Source organism: Bombus pyrosoma, linkage group LG14 (genome assembly GCF_014825855.1).
Source record: "Bombus pyrosoma isolate SC7728 linkage group LG14, ASM1482585v1, whole genome shotgun sequence".
Classification (NCBI taxonomy): Eukaryota; Metazoa; Arthropoda; class Insecta; order Hymenoptera; family Apidae; genus Bombus; species Bombus pyrosoma.
In genome coordinates, this window is record NC_057783.1 from 6,320,703 (window position 1) to 6,338,596 (window position 17,894).

At 38.5% G+C, this 17,894-nt stretch overlaps 1 protein-coding gene across 4 annotated transcripts in view; it reads left to right on the forward strand.

Annotated features, from left to right (window-relative positions):
- Positions 1-17,894, forward strand: part of LOC122574635 (zinc finger protein 521) — a 132,706-nt gene that overhangs the window by 16,074 nt on the left and 98,738 nt on the right. For all 4 annotated transcript variants that reach the window (XR_006319114.1, XM_043742407.1, XM_043742408.1 and 1 more), the window contains exons 2-3: positions 5,025-5,105; positions 5,332-5,394. Coding sequence is in view for 3 of the 4 variants with exons in the window: in XM_043742407.1 (XP_043598342.1) it covers positions 5,025-5,105; positions 5,332-5,394 (144 nt within the window). In the remaining variant the exon portion in view is untranslated. The remainder of the gene's footprint in view (positions 1-5,024; positions 5,106-5,331; positions 5,395-17,894) is intronic.

The following is a 17,894-nucleotide window of genomic DNA, read 5'->3' on the forward strand; positions in this document are numbered from 1 at the left end:
GAGTCCTCGATGATGGATGAAGCATTAACTCTCGTGGTATCCTAGGTGGCATGAAACGCGAGAGCTGCTCGACAGAAGCAGCTTGACAGCTGACAGGGTGGAGGGTGCAAAGGTTCAATCCAAGGGTGCTCGACATAGTGTGCTGCCTTGGCTTGATGTCTTGTAGAATATTTAAGACCTAGTATCTTCCATCCCTTGCTGCTCTTCGTTGTTTCACGTCTCCAAGCTAATGCTCCATCCATAGAGGAAGATGTTCTCCTTCTCCCGCGGCTCTTTCCAATAAAGTCGATGGACGTACAAGCTTTCTTTCCTCAACGTGCAACCTTCGTCGAAAGCCGTAAGACTCTCGCTGGAACTCTCTTCATCAAAGTTTCGCGATTATCGCGTGTTAAAAAGAAGGTAGAGCTTCTTCTTACCTCGGTCCTGTTCTTCGTTGTGCTTCAAGAGACTAGGTTTTGATTGATAGTGGCTAGAATATGCCACGGTCGGTGTAAATTCGCGGTTACAGCGACGATCAGAGGGACTCTGAGACCCAAAATGAGATGAAAATCAAGAATAATGAAATCCCGTTGCAGACTTCGTGTTCGAGAAATTTGGTATCTCGTCAAGCATACGCGCGTTTGATTAATTCTTGATTAAATAGGAATGGAAAGTTGGCAGCAGGTTATTCTACGCGCGAGAATGAGTCGAAAACGTAGGATACAATTTTTTCGCTCAAAGTCTCTTTTTCAAGAAAATCGAAATATTTTCCTTCTTTTCTTTTACCTCAGTTAACTTTATAATTTGTCCTGTTAGGAGATTCGGCTAATATATTTAGCGGTTAATCGTAAATATTACGCGTACGTGCTTTCTCGTTACAGATCATCTGCACATATAACAGTCTTAAGTGTTGTTTTATTATCGTGGTTCGTTAGGATGCCTTCTGTGAACTCTTTTAGGTAGGTTGTTACGACCATTGTCTAATCTATTCTTCTCCCCCTCTTTTTAAATTTATTTATTAATTAACGTCGCATAAGCTGTTGAGGCTATTAGCCACACGAATTACGAATTAGCGAGACGATGCGTGTTTGAGCTTTCCGATCGCCATATGGAGTTCCATTCAGTGGATTTACAATTTTGTTTATCCAGTTGGCTGTTGCGATCTCTTTAAAAAGCGTCGCGTAAGGTAAGCGACGACGAGTATACTCGTCAAGTACAGAGTATATGTGACTGTTATAGTATAGAATTAAGTTATAATGAAATGACTGTTCTATTTTCGTTAAATATATTTTAATTTATATTAATTTAAAATATATTTTAAAAATATCGCCATTTCTTCGTGACGAGTATACTCGTCAGAGACAGCTAACTGGTTATACATTGTTTGTGGTCTTCGTGCAACTTAATTGACCGAGGGAGCCATTAGCTTTTCGTATGTAGCATTACCTTCTGATGGTAAATATTTCAACACTATAGAATAATTTGGTTTTATATTTGCTACACAAGCGTATAATTTCCTCAGCCACTGAACTGATCTTCAGATCTTTACTGGGTTCGTCATGTCACACATACCGCGTCGCGTTTACTATGGTCCTGGACATGATAGATCGTAAAGCTCCTAATTTAGCGATGTGGCTCTCAGCAGTCGTGCCCCACAGATCGATATCGTACGTCTAAATGAGTTTGACGATTGTTCCGTAGACGAGAAGTTGGTTATCTGAACTTAATTTTCCACGTTTGCACTGATAAGCCAATACATATTCTTCCTTCCGATTTCTAATCTGGTCAATCTTGCCGCGTACGTGTTGTTTGTACGTTAGTCGAGAGTCTAAGTGGATTTCTGAGTAGGCAACTGTTGTTGTTTGAGATATTTGTAGTATTATTGAGAGCTATCGTAGCCTATAACGCCTCTTGTTAAAGTGGACGTAATGTGTTTGCCTTCATCCGCGTTTACTTTGGTTTTCCATTGGTTTAATCTTTGTCTAAGCTAATGGAGAATTATCATCACAGAGCGTGCACTCGATCTTCTCGAAAACGAGATTTCAAACGAGAAAGTTGTACTCTTCATTTTCGACTTATTTCCCTACATAGAATAATCTGAGAATTAATCAAACACGCTTATATCAGACGAGTATTGGAATTCGATTTTTTCGAGAAAGTCAACGTAATTTCGTTATTCCCGAATTTCGTTTTGTTTTCAGTAGAATCTCCCTGACGTCGCTCGACGTACCGCGAATTCAGGTGCACAGTGTATTTTAAGACGAAACATAGAATCACTATCGTTCATTCAGTAACGCGACGAGTAATGAAGGAGGCCAGGCTAAAGGATCGTCGTCGAATTTCATCGTTGCGTAATAGGGTAGATGAGCAAGTTGGCTCGCAACGGCTCGTTGCCTGTATATCATCAAACACGAAACGACGAGCCGTGTTTTCAACATGAAATATACCCACGCACCGTACTGACGTGGGCTGCCGTATAGTAGAGCCATCCGTTTGTCACGTGGGACCACAAAATTAAACTTAAAAAATTACACCCCTGTCCACGTGGCCAACAGGTCGTTTGTTATTTTGCATCCGCCCTCCACCTCTTTCACATTGGTCTCATTCAAACTCTCTCTCCGCGCCCCCAAACCAGCTTTCCACAGGATAAACTTGCCACTCCGACCGATTGCCACTGTTTTCCAAGGTGTCGAATGCGGATTTGTTTTATTCTCGCTTTTCTATTTTTCCTCCCTTTTTGCTTATTTTTCTTTTTTTTTTCGGAAAAAGTAGACTGATTTCAGCGTTTAACGAGAACGTTCGTTACAGCCAGTACGTCGATCAATGCGTTTGCATTTGGGTATTTGGGATTGCGTTCATCGTTTACAGATTGGAAAAGATTAAACGATACCAGGCGAGAAAATTGAATTGCTGTTTGAGCAATTTTGTTTGAAAATCGAATCGGTCGAGAATTGTTAGTCGAATCAGTTCTAAACATAAATTAGAAATTGAAAAAGGGAATGCCGTGCCTGTATACACGCGAGTATTCGTGGTTGTGATTGTTTGCAAGTTATGGTCGACGTACTGATTAATCGTATGAACTAGGAATTAGATGATATTTTGAGCGTTACTTTCGAAAGTATATTATGGAGTTTATGATTATTTGTACCACTCTGGTTAGTGTAATTCGTAATTTACTGAGAAGAGCCGGATTTATTTTCTGATTAATCAGTTAGCTGTTTTCCACGAATATACTCGTCACGAAGCAACGGCAATATTTTGTGTTACGACGAGTATACTCGTCACGTGTAAAAAATAGCTACAGCTTGCTGCTACAAATTGCAGTAATAAGATTACAAAATAAAACAGTCGTTTCATTACAACTTCATTCTGTGTTGTAACAACCACACATACTCTGTGCTTGACGAGTATATTCGTCGTCGCTTACCTTACGCAACACATTTTAGGAACACAGTTTTCGAACAGCTAACTGGTTAATTGTCTTGAAGACATATTTTTAAGAGGACGAAGAACATTATGAATTAATTTCGCTGTCTATCAGTAGAATTTCGTTCGCTATGATTTTACGAGAGAAGAAACTACAATTGCTCGTTTGCGAATAAGGAAAGTTCATTGTTATATTAATTTAATACCGTTGCGAATAATTTTGATTAAAATGATAATCCATTTTAATCAGTTCTATGTGACGAATTTGTTATCAAACATTTTACTCGCACCTCGCAAATTCACCCGGTATTTCACGATGAAACGTAGTTCGTTAAAGTTAAACTTATTCGCGTCGTTACATTCGGCGCACAAATCTTGTTCATCCGCCGCTGGACGGTCTGCAAAAAGCGTGTTATTAATCGTTTCTCGCCGTGTTACTTGGAATTCATATTCATACACACAACACATATATATGTACAGGGTGTCCCGCTAGAACTAGAATTATAATTATTTATACTAGAAGTATAATGATTTAAAACACAAATACGTTTGCATATTCTTTTGTGAAAAAAAAATGAAGCATCGTTTAGCGCATGCACAGAGCTATTGGATGCAGTTTCGCCTTACAAGATATTTTTATATTCAGATGATTAGAGTTAATTTGCGAAATTTGGTCGCAGTCGCGCTTAGTCAGGATATTTCTCATAAAATTGCAGTATAACTTAATTTTGCAAAAAAATTAAATTTTACTTTGAGCCATAAATGGATTTCTTGTGTTCTATTTTTACAATTCAAGGAATATAAATTGTAGAATAATGGGAAGAATAAATTATACAATAAATATAAATTATAGAATAGATATTACATATAAATTGTAAAATATAATTAAACAATTAACGAACTGAACGTTGATTAGAAATTTGCACCGTCCTTTAAATATTATGACGAGTGTTTTGCTTTGAATATTTGATATATATCTTTGCACGCCACGTGTTTTGCATTCTAGGCATTTCTGTATTATTTACATGCTTCGTAAATGCATAAACATTAGCAACTTATTTGCAATTACAAAGCGTGGACTTAATAACTTATTTTTATCTAAAAATAGGCCTAACTGAATCAATTATCACCATTAAATAATTCAATAAAGCGCGCCGGTTGTCGCGATTAACAAATAAATATTTCAATAACTAAACCAATAAATAATAATAAATAAGCAAATATATAATAATAAACCAATTCAATTAAATGAGTAAATCCTCCGATAAATAAGCCAATTACCGTTAATAAATGAAATAAATAAATCGATTTTCATTGTTAAACACCATCAAATAAAAAAATCCTAAACTCACGTAATATCAACTTTCGCTATCTTTATTTTAGCGCCAAGTTGCTCGAGGCACCCTGTATATGTATCTTATGGTATGCAATGTTCACATGCTCGAAAGGGAGAAGAATTACAATTTCGTAGCTCGTTGCTGCTCTTTTCTTCCCCCTCTTCTTCTTTTTCTTTTCTCTTTTTTTTACCCCTTTCCTTTTTTCCTTCGCAAATACAGATTTTATTCTTCGTGGCTGATATGCAAATGAAACGGAATTAATGGTTGCTTGTCTCTCCGCAGGAGACGAAGAGTGGGACGACGGGAACGAGCAAAATGTCCTGGAGGTAACCGAGCAGGATAATGAGACAACGGGAATTAAACGTGAGTGTTACTAAATACTTTCTCGTCGTTAGCCAACGTTTACGTTAAATCTAGACAGTTAACTGGATTTTCGTTATATTCCACTTTTGTTTGTAACTATTTTTTAAGTAGAAATACTCGTGGATTATTTATTAATTGTATATGATTACTATATATATATATATGATTATTATTAATTATAAATTATTATTTTTATATCGCTTATGATTTGACATTTCTTTTACAGAGGATGACGAGGATGAAGAGGAAGAGGAGGAGCTGCAGAGAGCGTTCAGTCAACATTCGGAGGGTGAGTCGAGAACTTATACCAATAGATTCTGTAGATTTTTCATTTTTCCATTGCTCGCACTTTTCTATAAATCTCAGATTTTGTTCGCCGTTTGTTCGATTTTTGGTCAATTACTTAATGACCACTCGACGATAAACCACGACATACATCATACACGTTTCGAAACAATTAGACAGAATTCCTATAGATCCACTTTCCTATAGATTTCAAATTTTCTTTGCTATTCGTTAGATCTTTGATAATTGCTTGATCTCCGCTCAATGATCAAGTCAGGACGTAAACCATATATTTTACCAACAAATTAGATGAAGAAGCCGAAAGAAGAAGAACTTATACAAATCAGAAGATGTACTATTCTGCGAAGCCAGAAAACTCAAGAAATTCATCATTTTAGTATCGTTCGGTGGCGGATTAGCTTTAATTTTGGGTATACAGCGACGCGTTAACCCAGTGAGAAGGAAAAATCGGTTTCCGCGAGCATCTTCTTCTCTGGAGCATCGAATATACTCGGTACAATGAAGCACTGCCGGCAGACGACTATCGTTATGCAGATGTAACAATGGGCCAGGAATTGAGGGAGGCGCGGTCGGTGCATTCTGCCGCATTCTGGTGCATTACTTTTATCAGTCCTCGCGGGACATTGCCTCACGACGCAACAATGCGTTCAGACACGTCGTCATTGTTCGTAGTCGCCGTTCAAGAAACGTACCACCCACCTTAGACCCTATGAATATGGGATTCCTTTGTCCCCTCTGGATCCTTTCGCGTGTCGCGTGTGCCTCGTCGATGCACGCCTTTTTCCTTTCTCAACCAGATCGTTTCATTCGCTCGTTTTCATCTCGATCGTTCGAAATTTATCCGCGACGCACGCGTAACAAAAGGAGGATAAATGGCGAGAGAGCGGCGAAATTGGATCGTCTTAACCGGTTAGCTGTTTTTGACGAGTATACTCGTCGTCGCGAAGAAACGGCGATATTTTGTATTGCGAAAAAGGTAGCTACAATTTGCTGTTTAAATTGGAATTTAGTAATTGCAGAAAATTGCAAAGTAAAGCAGTCATTTCTTTACAAGTTAATTCTATGTTATAACAGTCACGTATACTCGGTGCTTGACGAGTATACTCGTCGTCGCTTACATTTTGCGACATACTTTAGATACGCACTTCTCCAAATTTTGAAAGAGGTTGCAACTGGTAACCGGTTAATAGAATCTTCATTTATTTATGTTTATTTCCACTTATATTTCTATGATCGCGTCCAGCTAGCGTATTTATACATTTTTTAATTTCCCACAAATGTATAAACAGCCGCAGGCTAATTACAAAATATCGCGTTGATAAAGGGTTTGAAAAATTTGAGCAAGAGGATTGTTCAACTCTGTTACATTCGTTGAATCGTTTTAGGCTCGATCGTGTTATTTTATTATTAAATTTCTTAAGTTTAAGTTTGTTTAAATTTCCTAAATAAAGTAATTTGTATATACTGCATAATAGTAGTATACAAGTGCTACAATGTGTAACAACATTTGAGTATATTATATAATAATTAAATTGTGAATCTTTACGCATTTAGAATGTTCGAAATTTGAAGGTGCGAAAATGTACACCGCGCATACAAAATCTAAAAATGTACAAAATATTTAAGATAGGCTATTTATCACAAGGAAACAAATTTTTCTACTCAGTTTCTATATTTCTTTAGCTGTGTTCATAAAAATGTAGAAATACATAAAAATCCGCATAAAAATCTATTAATCATATTTAGAAATTAATATAGACAATTATAGTGAGAATAATTAATATGGTCATAGTTATAGAAATTATCGAAATTACATTATACATAGAGTAATGTCATTAAAATCATTAAGTGATCCCACAAGGGGAGTTTCTATTTACTTCGCGCATATGTTATATAGCATATGGGGTGTAGAAGAAGTGTTAGCTAGGGCAATTCCTTTCAGAATTGTAATAGGGGCTCAGGTGGCGAAAGTGATCCTGCCGTGCTTATTATGTCGATATGTCCTCTCCATGGTATAGCTAGGAAACAATAGTATCTTAAGCGATATAGACCTGGATTGTTTTTTCGATACGTCATTCTGTCTTTTTCTTTTTGCTACACAGTTAGTAACACTGTACCGTTACCGTAAGCACGGAAAAAAAAGCTATACGAAAGCCATTATGCTTGACAATGAATGGGATATTAACCGAAAAATTGTCCATTTGTAACGCCGAAACGTCGAAGCTACGCGATAAATTTCGATTACGCGAATTATATCGAGTCGCACCGCACCGAAATGAACGCGTGAATTTTCTGCAGTAAATTGGGATATTTCAAAGCACAGTATTTTTTTTTTTTTTTTCTAAACCCGTAACGAGATTCAAAGACGATAAGTTTCCTAGAAAAATTCTGAAATCCTCCAATCTTCAAAATTGTATCGACAATTTTGGCGACTTTGGCAAACTGATTCAAGTTTTTCACAAACTTGAGCTAAACTTGCTAAATCCTTTGATTACAAGTAAACGTGTGCCAATTGTGGATATTTCAAAGTACAGTTTCTCCTTTATAAACCTTGGACAAGATTCTTCTAACTTCTAAGATTCAGCAATTTTCAAAATTGCATAGCCAACAACTTTAACAACTTTGACAAACTGATTCAGGTCTTCCGAAACCTAAGTTAGAAATTCTCCAATCAACAAATTCTCCACGTCAATTAGCGAGTACCATAAAGTTCCAGAAACGCTCGCGAATCAACGCGAGTTCCCTTAAAACTGAACTAAGAATTGGAAGATCCTCCGATCTTCGGGATCGATAATCTAAAAATCCGCAGACTGATACTGCGAAAGCTCGGTGCCCGAAAGTTGCAGCGCAACCGCAGCAAACCTCAAGCTCGGTCGTAGCCTAAAAATTCCGAGATCCTGAAATCGATACTCCATTAGCTAACGTTAAGCCAAATAAACCATGATCCTCCAGCCACCCGATTCCTTGTTGCACTACTATCTTCCAACAACGAGCAACGACCAGTTTAATAGAAGCAGCTGGAAAACTCGTGTCGCTAACGTTGCGTCATTTTGTTCCTCTGTAATGAGCGGCGATGGTTTCTAGATAGAAAGACAGAGACAAAGACAGAGAGAAAGAGACAGAAACGTAGAAACCGTGTATTAAAGAAACAGAGGTGCCTCGATGTTTTCACTCTCGAGTAGCAACGACAGCCGGGCTATACCGTTCTGTAGGAACGAAAGAGCGAATAAGAGGGAAACTATAGACAGAGAGGAAGAGGGGCAAAGAGTCGGAAAGGGGAGAGAAAGAGAGAGAGAGAGAGAGAGAGAGAGAACTACCGAGGCATCTCCCTTGGGAGTCGGTGGCCTCCTCGGGGATACAACCTCGTTCCGAGCTCCTCCAAGCCGGTTTTACCTTGGAGTATAAAGCGGACGCAAGTACACTTGGCGAAAGGTAAGCTGAAATAATAATCGGCTGGTACAGGGAGGAACGGATAAAAGTCGGATCTCGCTTCTCCTCGGGGAGGAAGAGCAAGATCTGTCTCAGCTACGCGGAAAAGGAACGAATCTTTCGTTGCGAGCGGTTGTTGCTTTTCCGCTGCTGCTGTTACTATTGCCAGCGTGGCTTAGTTTGGCTTGCGTAAGAACAGGCAACGAAATTTTATGGGGTCTCGAGGATTGTCAGCGGAATCGTTAGGCGAGATTATACGAGGCTCCTTCATCTTCCTGTATAGACACGAAGGACGATGGTCTTGTTTAACGGGTTGTGTATAACGAAATTAAATTGTTAGTACACTTGCTTACGTGGTTGCTGGGTGAAAGAATGACGCAGAAATGAGCCTCATGTCCTCCGTTCGTTTTTGAACCTTCGATCTTGAAATCGAATTTGCTAGCGAATTACGACTCGTGATGAGACAAAAGATCAATCAAGGTTGTGAAGCAAGTTTTTAAGTCGGGCTGGCAATTAGTTTGCGAGATACAAGAAGACAAAGAAGCTTATACTCATCAACGTGTCAGTTCGTACACTCCGACGAGCGGACTTTTTTACGATGGTCAAGTCATTGGAAAAATTGTTCTCAAAACTTACGCCGATCGCTGACAACGAGGCTAGATTTGATAGAAGTTAGATTTTCGAAATTGACAGTCGCAATCTAGATCGATATTTATCGGTTTGCTTAAATGTGTATACGTTCATTTTGTACGCGTTACGATCGTTGAGCTTCTTACATTCGTAAGTTTAGGGCAAACCCTAAGCATCGCACAGTAGCTTTAGATTATGCGAAATATGGGCTTGCAGTCGAACAGCCCTTGCTTGTCAAACGTGAAATCATGAAATCTCAATGACACGAATATCACCACGATCTTTCTGCTCAAGCTTAGAGTTAAATCTGAACGAGACTAAATTTCATAGAGCTTTACTGCGCACGAAAGTGACGCTGGAACTGTAGCAGCCACGTTACGACACTTGTAATTGTCGTTCCTTGGATATGGTTAATATCGTGCATTTCCAGTAAATAAGATAAAAAAAATAAATATTATTCTGGAAAAATTTGGAATTAAATTTTGAGAAACTAAGTTCAAATTCACTTCATAAAGTCCGTACGTGTGGCACGTTACTGAGTGTGGACTTCTTCGATTGCCGAGATCTCAGAAACAAACCAGTTAGACGTTTCTGACGAGTATACTCGTCGCGAAGAGATGGCAATATTTTGAGTTTATTCCAATTGGAAGAATTTGTATTGTTTCGTTTGAAAGTCAAAGATAAGAAAAGAGAGAATCACGTGCTCATCGGTGGAGCTTAGGAGCAATGAATGAAACTTGCCTTTTAGTGGAAAATTGGAGGGAAAAAGAACGAGTCATTCTCCTATGGATTTGTTTAATTTAGAGAAACTTTATTATTTCGTTCAAAGATCAAGGGTAATAGAGGTATTCTATATTCATAGTAGAATTTGAGAGTAACGAGTGATGGATTAAATTTGTCTTACAGTGAAAAATTCAGGAGAATTGCTAAAGTCTCCATGAATTTATTTAATTTAGAAAAATTCTGTTATTTCGACTAAAAGTCACTTACAATGGAGGTCGTACTGAAGCTTGAACTCGTACTAAACGATAAATAAAAAACGACGAATTGTTAACTGAAAGCGAAGGGAAATGATACAAACGAGATCAGTGACACATATCAAGAAAAATTGTTCGTTGTCATTAAACACCAATTACAAATTCCTATTAATGCTGGAATTAAAAATTCGCAATATCCGAGGATATTCCAACAAAGAATTACAAACGCACCAAATTAAACATTTAAACAAAAAGAATTCTCCCGACCAAAAATTTATTTTTCCTATGCCGATGATCAATAGAGCGTAAAGATAAAATGACGAATCTTTCCGTAGGATACATCGGGATGTGCATCGTCCGTGTATTACGATTATCCTGGGAATATTGACTCGATTTCATCCTGAAGATCGTTGGTAGTCGAGGTGAGGTAGGTTAACGCCTTGCACCAACGACCAGCAAAAGAATTCCGAGGGTGGTTTCTGTTAGTTTCTTTCTTCCTTTCTCTTTTCCTTTTTTTTTTTTTTTTGCTATCCATGGAAGGGTGGTTTCTGTTGCGACTGAAACCCGCTGGGTCTCGATTATTCGAACAACACGTTCACATCCGTCCTTCTTTATCGATCCTTCTTTATTTCGAATCTCTTTCCGTCAGGCCAGATGCAGCCAATTACGAATTAACCAGGCGCGTACGTTATTGCTTAACAAAGGGACACGCGTCGCGTAGGCGTCGGATTTTTTTTTTAAGAATTTGATTTATGGAAAGGGAATCGTTGCTCTTGGAAACCATTCACGAATCGTTGGAAACGGAGGGCTGCTGTCTGTCGATCTTAAGTTACTCGTTTGACTTATTAACGAACATACTTGGTCACTTGTGAACGTATTTAAATTAAAAGAATTATCGATTTTTTTAAATGCAATCTGTGTACGAGCAATCTATCGTACAATGACAATAGGCAGGGATTGTGGTGTCTTAAATTGACGCGAATGCGAGTACACCCAGTGATGTATCACTATATGGTGGTAGATGTAAGAAGTGACGTCTCTTTAACGCATGGCGTCCGGTAATTTTATGGTCGTTGGACTGATTCTTCGGTCGTTGTTGATATAACCCGCCGTGTCTGGCGATTTCTTTTTTCATCGTTTATTTGTCTCGTTCGGGATATAGAACAATCTGCGTTCGAAGTGGAATTATCAATTATATCAATGCGATTATCAGTTATATTGCGTTATATTAACAAGCTCATTGAGACATATTTAAAGAGGATTGCAAAAGGATTGCAGTGGTTGCAAAAAGTACATACTCATTTTCCAATAAAGCGCTTTCTAACGAGCTTCTATATTTCGCTTTCACAGTATGAAATTTTCCTAGCCGTGTCGAAATACAATTAAATGATACGAAATTTAATATGCTCGGATTTGATTAATTAGCATGTAGATATTGAAGCTTGAAACTTCATTTTCATTTCTTTTTTTCTTTCAGCAATTCCTTATTTTTATCTTTATTTTTTGTATTCCTTTCAAGCATCGCTGCACTTTTCCTAAAATTAAATTAAATACGTTTATATAATAATAAATTGTAGGAGTACGGGCAAGTTCGTAAATAAGCGATAAATTAATTGATACGTCGGCGTTATTAAATTTGAAGTAGAAACTAGAAGAGTAAACGTTGCTGGAAAAATTTATTCCAGTTAATAATATTCTTCACGTTCCTGATGAAAATTTTCCTTAATTAATGTACGTAATACCGGTTTCCATTTCGCTGGATGTTCTTGAAGAAACTGGGACTTCATCCAGGCAACGAATGTATCCGTATTTATCAGTATTATTTAACAGACAGGAGAGACACGGCTTCCCGAACAGCTTTCGCATAATCTTCCTACCGCCCTCTCATTTTTCGTCGCCCACCATCAGGTTGGAGGACCTGCCAACCTCTCCCATTGGGAGAACCGAGATCCCCCATTTTCTTAATGTCAGAGATTTCAATTCGTCACGAACACCGACCCGACGACGTTTTTGTTGGACGATTTTTAAGGGATCACTCTTACCTCACGCTATTAACTCTTAAAACTGTGACATCTTCGCGCATCCATTCTTCTCGAATTTTTATCGAATTTTTCAATATCAAATCATCTTCTTGAATTTCATATCAATCTACTTTGCTTCATCTTTTAACCAACAAATCTTGCGATAACCCGCCAAAAAGCCTGCAATACACCAACGTGATAATACAAATTAACGTGATCCAAGAATTCGGAGAAAATGACGTATCCTCGGTACGTAGCTTGCCCCGTATGGGAATGCAAATTGTTTGGATAAAAAAAGGAGCCGAAGCGATGGATAAATAAATTTATCCGTCTAAACGCGCCAATAAGCTTCGAGACGAAAATCAACAAAACGAAAACTTAAAAGACGGGAAGCTTGCCAGAACGAGACGGTAAACGAGCGAGAGAGAACAGAGAAACGGAGTTCTCCATCTTCCCCTGGGAAGTTGGGAAGTCATGTACCGCAAAAAACTCTCTTCATGGAAATCCAAATTTCAACAAAAAGGAGCCAAACCAACATAGTGCTTGTAACTTCCACGCTTCTAATCGATAACTAAATTCACCACTTCAAACACGCTATCGAGTCTCGAAGGCAAAAACGAAAAAAGGAAGTCTGCTAAAAGGGGACGGTAAACGATCGAGAGAAAAAAAGGAATAGCCAAAGGGGAAGAGAGTTCTGCGTTTCCTCGTAGGAAGTTGGAAAGTCGCATACGGTAAAGTGGAGATCCAAATTTGAACAAAAGGAAGCCAGGCCAGAACATCGTGCTTGCAGCTTGAACTCTTTGTGGAGTAAATATATAAATTGGTAAATTTGTCAGTGCAAATACGATACAGCAACGCGTCTGAAAAGCAAAAACAACGGAAGCAATGGTTGAAAAAGGAAGTTTGCTAAAACGAGACAGTAAACGATCGGGGGAAGAAAAGGAGAGTCAAAAGGAAAGAAAGTTTTTCATTTCGTTGTACGAAGTTGGAAAGCTCAGCACTGTAAAATGATCTCTTTGTGAAAATCCAAATTTCAACGGAAAGAAGCCAATGTTAACGTCGTGCTTCTGACTTCGACTTCTGCAATCGACAGATAAACGCGTAAATAGATAAATTCGCCAATCCAAATATAACGTGTCTTAAAACTGAAACCAACGAAAGCAAAAGCTTGAGGAGGAAGCTGGCTAAAATGAGACGGTAAACGATCAAGCGGGAAAAAAAGGAGAGCCAAATAGAGCGAGAGTTCTTCATTTCGTCGTACAAAGTTGGAAAGCCCCGCGCCGTGAAACGAGATGTTCGTAGAAATCCAAATTTCAACGAAAAGAGGCCGAACTAACGTTGTGCTTGCAGCTTCGACTCTTCCAATCAAAACATTTATAGAGAAAGTTAAACTTAGTGTTGCATCTAAAAACATCATGCTGAACTATCACGAGTAGAACATCATCGTGCATTGTATGGTTATTTTAGCTGCTTCAACCGTGTGATATTACACGCCAATACATCTACCGGACTCTTTCTGCAACCATCTCTCTTACTTTGAACACACCAACGTCCTCTTATATCGCCTTAGATCTTGCCTGTCGCATTGTCTTTATTCTTATTTTACCAGTTAGTAATTCTTGGTATTTAAATTCTATTTAAGTACTTAGTCACTTCTTGTTAATCACGTACTAGCCGCAACTGGTCGTAGCTACCATGTTCCTAGCGATTCTAATTGTTAATCGACCATTCGATTACTTGCGTCTATCTCTCTTCTAAAAGAGGAATTATAACGAGAGTTATATAATAAGAAATACATATAATATAACGATTATAGTAAGAGGATTATAACGAGTTTGCCTGTCGAGTGTAACAAACAAAATTCGTTTGCGTACAACCGTGGTCGTTGAATAACCCTCGATGGTGTGAATGGGCCTCCGGATAAATAAATTAAAGAAAAAAAAAAAAAGAAAAAGAAACAAATAAATAGACGAATTTATCGAACCAAATACACCGGTGAGTCTCAAAACCGAAAGCAACAAAAGCAAAACTTACGGAAGAAAGTTTGCCGAAACGAGACGGTAAACGACCAAGAGAAAGGAAGAAGGGAGAAGAAGAGTTCTCCGTTTTCCCGCGGGACGTTGGAAAGTCCTGTAGCTGGTATAGCCGCACGACGTGAGAGATCCAAGAGGTGCAGGAGGAGCAGGACACGGAGGTAAAGAGGGCGCTCAGGGATGAGGAAGAAGGTGGATGGAAGGGGTGGTGGGTGGAGAGACGGGAGAGCACACGCGAGGGGAGTTGGGCGAGAGGGTATATTATGGGGAATGCCAGGGGAATCCCTGGAGACCAACGGGGCAGCCCAGTGCGCATGCGTCGAGCTGATTAGTTCTCCCTCTTCCCCCTCCATTCGCCACCCACTCCCGCCAACCCTCTGCGTCCCTCCCGTTCACCCCTTCGCCACTCTTTCGCGTTCCCGGAGTGCTGGCAGCGCCAGAGGAGAGCACGGAGTCCCATGGGATCTGGCCCCGCTGCCTCTTCGCACTTTCCACCCTTCTACCACCACCCCCCCTTTCGACCATCCCTTCGCCAGCTGCTTCATCCTTCTTCAACCTTTACTTCAACGTTACTCCTCGTTCCTCTTCATCTCGTTTACGTTTTTCCTCTGTCTCTCTCTCTCTCTCTTTCTCTCTCTCTTCCGTTATATCGTATTCTTCTTTTCTTTTCGTTGTATCATTCCTGTTTTTGTTTTTCGCTTTTGTACTCCATTTGTGCGAGCTTGGTTGGAAGTTTTTGGTGGAACGTTAGCGTGAGTTTCGCTGGAGGAGCTTTCAATGTCGCGTTGTGAATTTTTGAGATCTTTAGGAAGCTTAGTTTATGGAGATGGGAGGACGCGTGTTTTCGCTGGTAATTTGTAACGTATCGCTTGGAAACTTTTGCTAATAGTATTATACATACATCCGATACACCGGGACCTTGGTAATTCATTCTGCAACTTGGAAATTCAGCCGTACCTCGTTCAACGCTTCTTTTAATAATCCGCGATGTATACATTTATGATATATTTTCAATACGCAAGGAAAACGAGAGAAACATTTCATTTCTAGAAAAAAAATTATCTATCAGTTCCTGGCTCCTTTCCGAGAAACAGTACTTGTTATCGATGGTAATTTCGAGTTACCACTTTTGCGTAAAACTATATAACAACTCGTTGCATAATTCCAAAATTCATCCATACTTCGCTCCACTTCTTTAAACATTCCATTCAATAATTCCCAATATACGTGTAAAATGGTACCCGAAAAATGTCAATCGATAGAGAGGCAAACTATGCTAGTTAATGGCAATTGCAAATTGTCTATGAGTTCGTCGATCGTTTACGAGAAAGAGCCACGAATCGTTTCGAGTCGCGAGTCGCGCTTGTTCTCGAATGGCTCTTGATCAAGAGCAAGGAAAACGGCTTTAGGTACAATGGCACTTTCTCGGTGCGACTGTACTCGCCGATATAAGGTTGTCCCAGGTGACGAGCTGCCTCGGGCCATGGCACAGCGCTACGTATCCCTTGGGACCGACTCTAGGTTTCTCCTTTTCTCTCCCTTTCTATCGTTCCTCTTCCTTATCCCCCCCTACCGTCTCTACAACTCTCCTTTTCTTACTCTTGCGTCGTAAGAGAGAAGAGGAGAGCTTGGTGAACATGCACGGATAGACGCACACGCGGACAAGAGACCGGAAGATACATGCGCGTTTTACACGCGCGATACGGATGCACCTGTGCCAGCCGATGGGCTGAAAACGCTTGCAATCGCTCGCTAGCGCGGTGAATTTTTTAAGTTACCACGTACATTGGCTGAAATTAAACGTTATCGATGGCAGTCAAAGCGAAAGACGTTGAACCTTTAATCGAATTCCTTGAATCTCCGTTGGTCGAATGATCGAATGATCATTCGTCTTGGGAATCGTACATATTTCTATATGATTATATTATGCGAGAGATTTAATGGGAGAGTGGTAGAGGAATATTTTTGTAACGATATAATGTAATTCTTTAACGTTCTAAATAGACGTTATAAGTGTTATAGATTGTAGAAGTTACGGTGTAGGAGATGATATCTTTAATGAGAAAATTTTTGTTGCGGATAGCAGTGATTATTATATATTACGGATTCTGAATGATTAGGATTTTCTTGATTACCGTCGTAATCATCGTCGGTGAGGGGAATTTTATTTTGTTTACGAACAACCATTATCGACGAAGGAAATTTAATTTTGGTTACCAGTAACCGATATAAATGATCAATGTAATTTTTTTTCTTTTCTAGTTATCAGTAAACTTTCATCGGTGGCATGAATTTTATTTTGCTTACCGATAACCGTTATCGACGAGGAAAATTTTTCCTGGCTACATCCGGCTATTGTCAATTGTTATTAACGTTATTTATGATTAGCGCATATTCATTGGCAATATGAATAAAATTAATGAGATAAAATTTATATATTTTGTTAAGCAAAAAGTATAAAAAAATATAGAAAATGTATAAAATAAAGAATAAAATAGAAGATACCGTAGTAGTACAGTAATACAATTATTAATAAAAATATTGTAACACAATATAATTTCATCACGTTCTTTGTTTCAAATATTCTCATATCGTTTTTTAGCTTAATAAATGAGTTTTATAATTAAATTTCTCTATGTTGCCTAAATGAATACTAATTATCAATAACAGTTGACAATACTCGAATGCAACGAGGAAAAAATTTTCTAATGGTTATCGATAACCAAAATAAAATTCGGGACATCGATAATGGTCACTGGTGAACAAGAACAACCCCGGTCATTTGTATCGGTTACTGTTAATCAAAATTAAATTTCCGTCATCGATAATGGTAACTGGTAGGCGAAAAAAATGTTGATCATTCGTAATGATTATTCGTAATTAGAATAAAAATTTATAATCATTTTGGTTTTTGCTAGATTTCTTTCAAATTTGTCGATAACTGGCCTGCATTGAAATAAAAATTAATTTTCGCTCAATAATATTTTTGCAAAAAAGGTATCTGTTATATTGGACCCCTGGTTTCAAAGTAAGATATCGATATTGGATAGACATTATTCCTTAATCCGAACCTGAATGGGAAGATTTCCAATAAGTTTGATAGAAAATTGCAAAAAGAAGTGTGCAGTCGTCCACAGTAGATGTTAGGATTCAAGAAAGAAAATCGTTATCTTTAGCTAGTATTAAGTACTAAATATTTTTAAAATGGAAGAAAATCAAATTTTGCACAATTTTGTTTATTGTCAATTGTTTTATAGTGAATCTCTTACGAGCCTGATTTTGACTTTCTCGTCCTATCGCAGCCTGCGCTGCTATATACAAACGCATACGTGAAAAGGCTGGGCAAAGAATAGAATCACAGTGAACACATAGAGAAACGTGGCGAATGCTTTT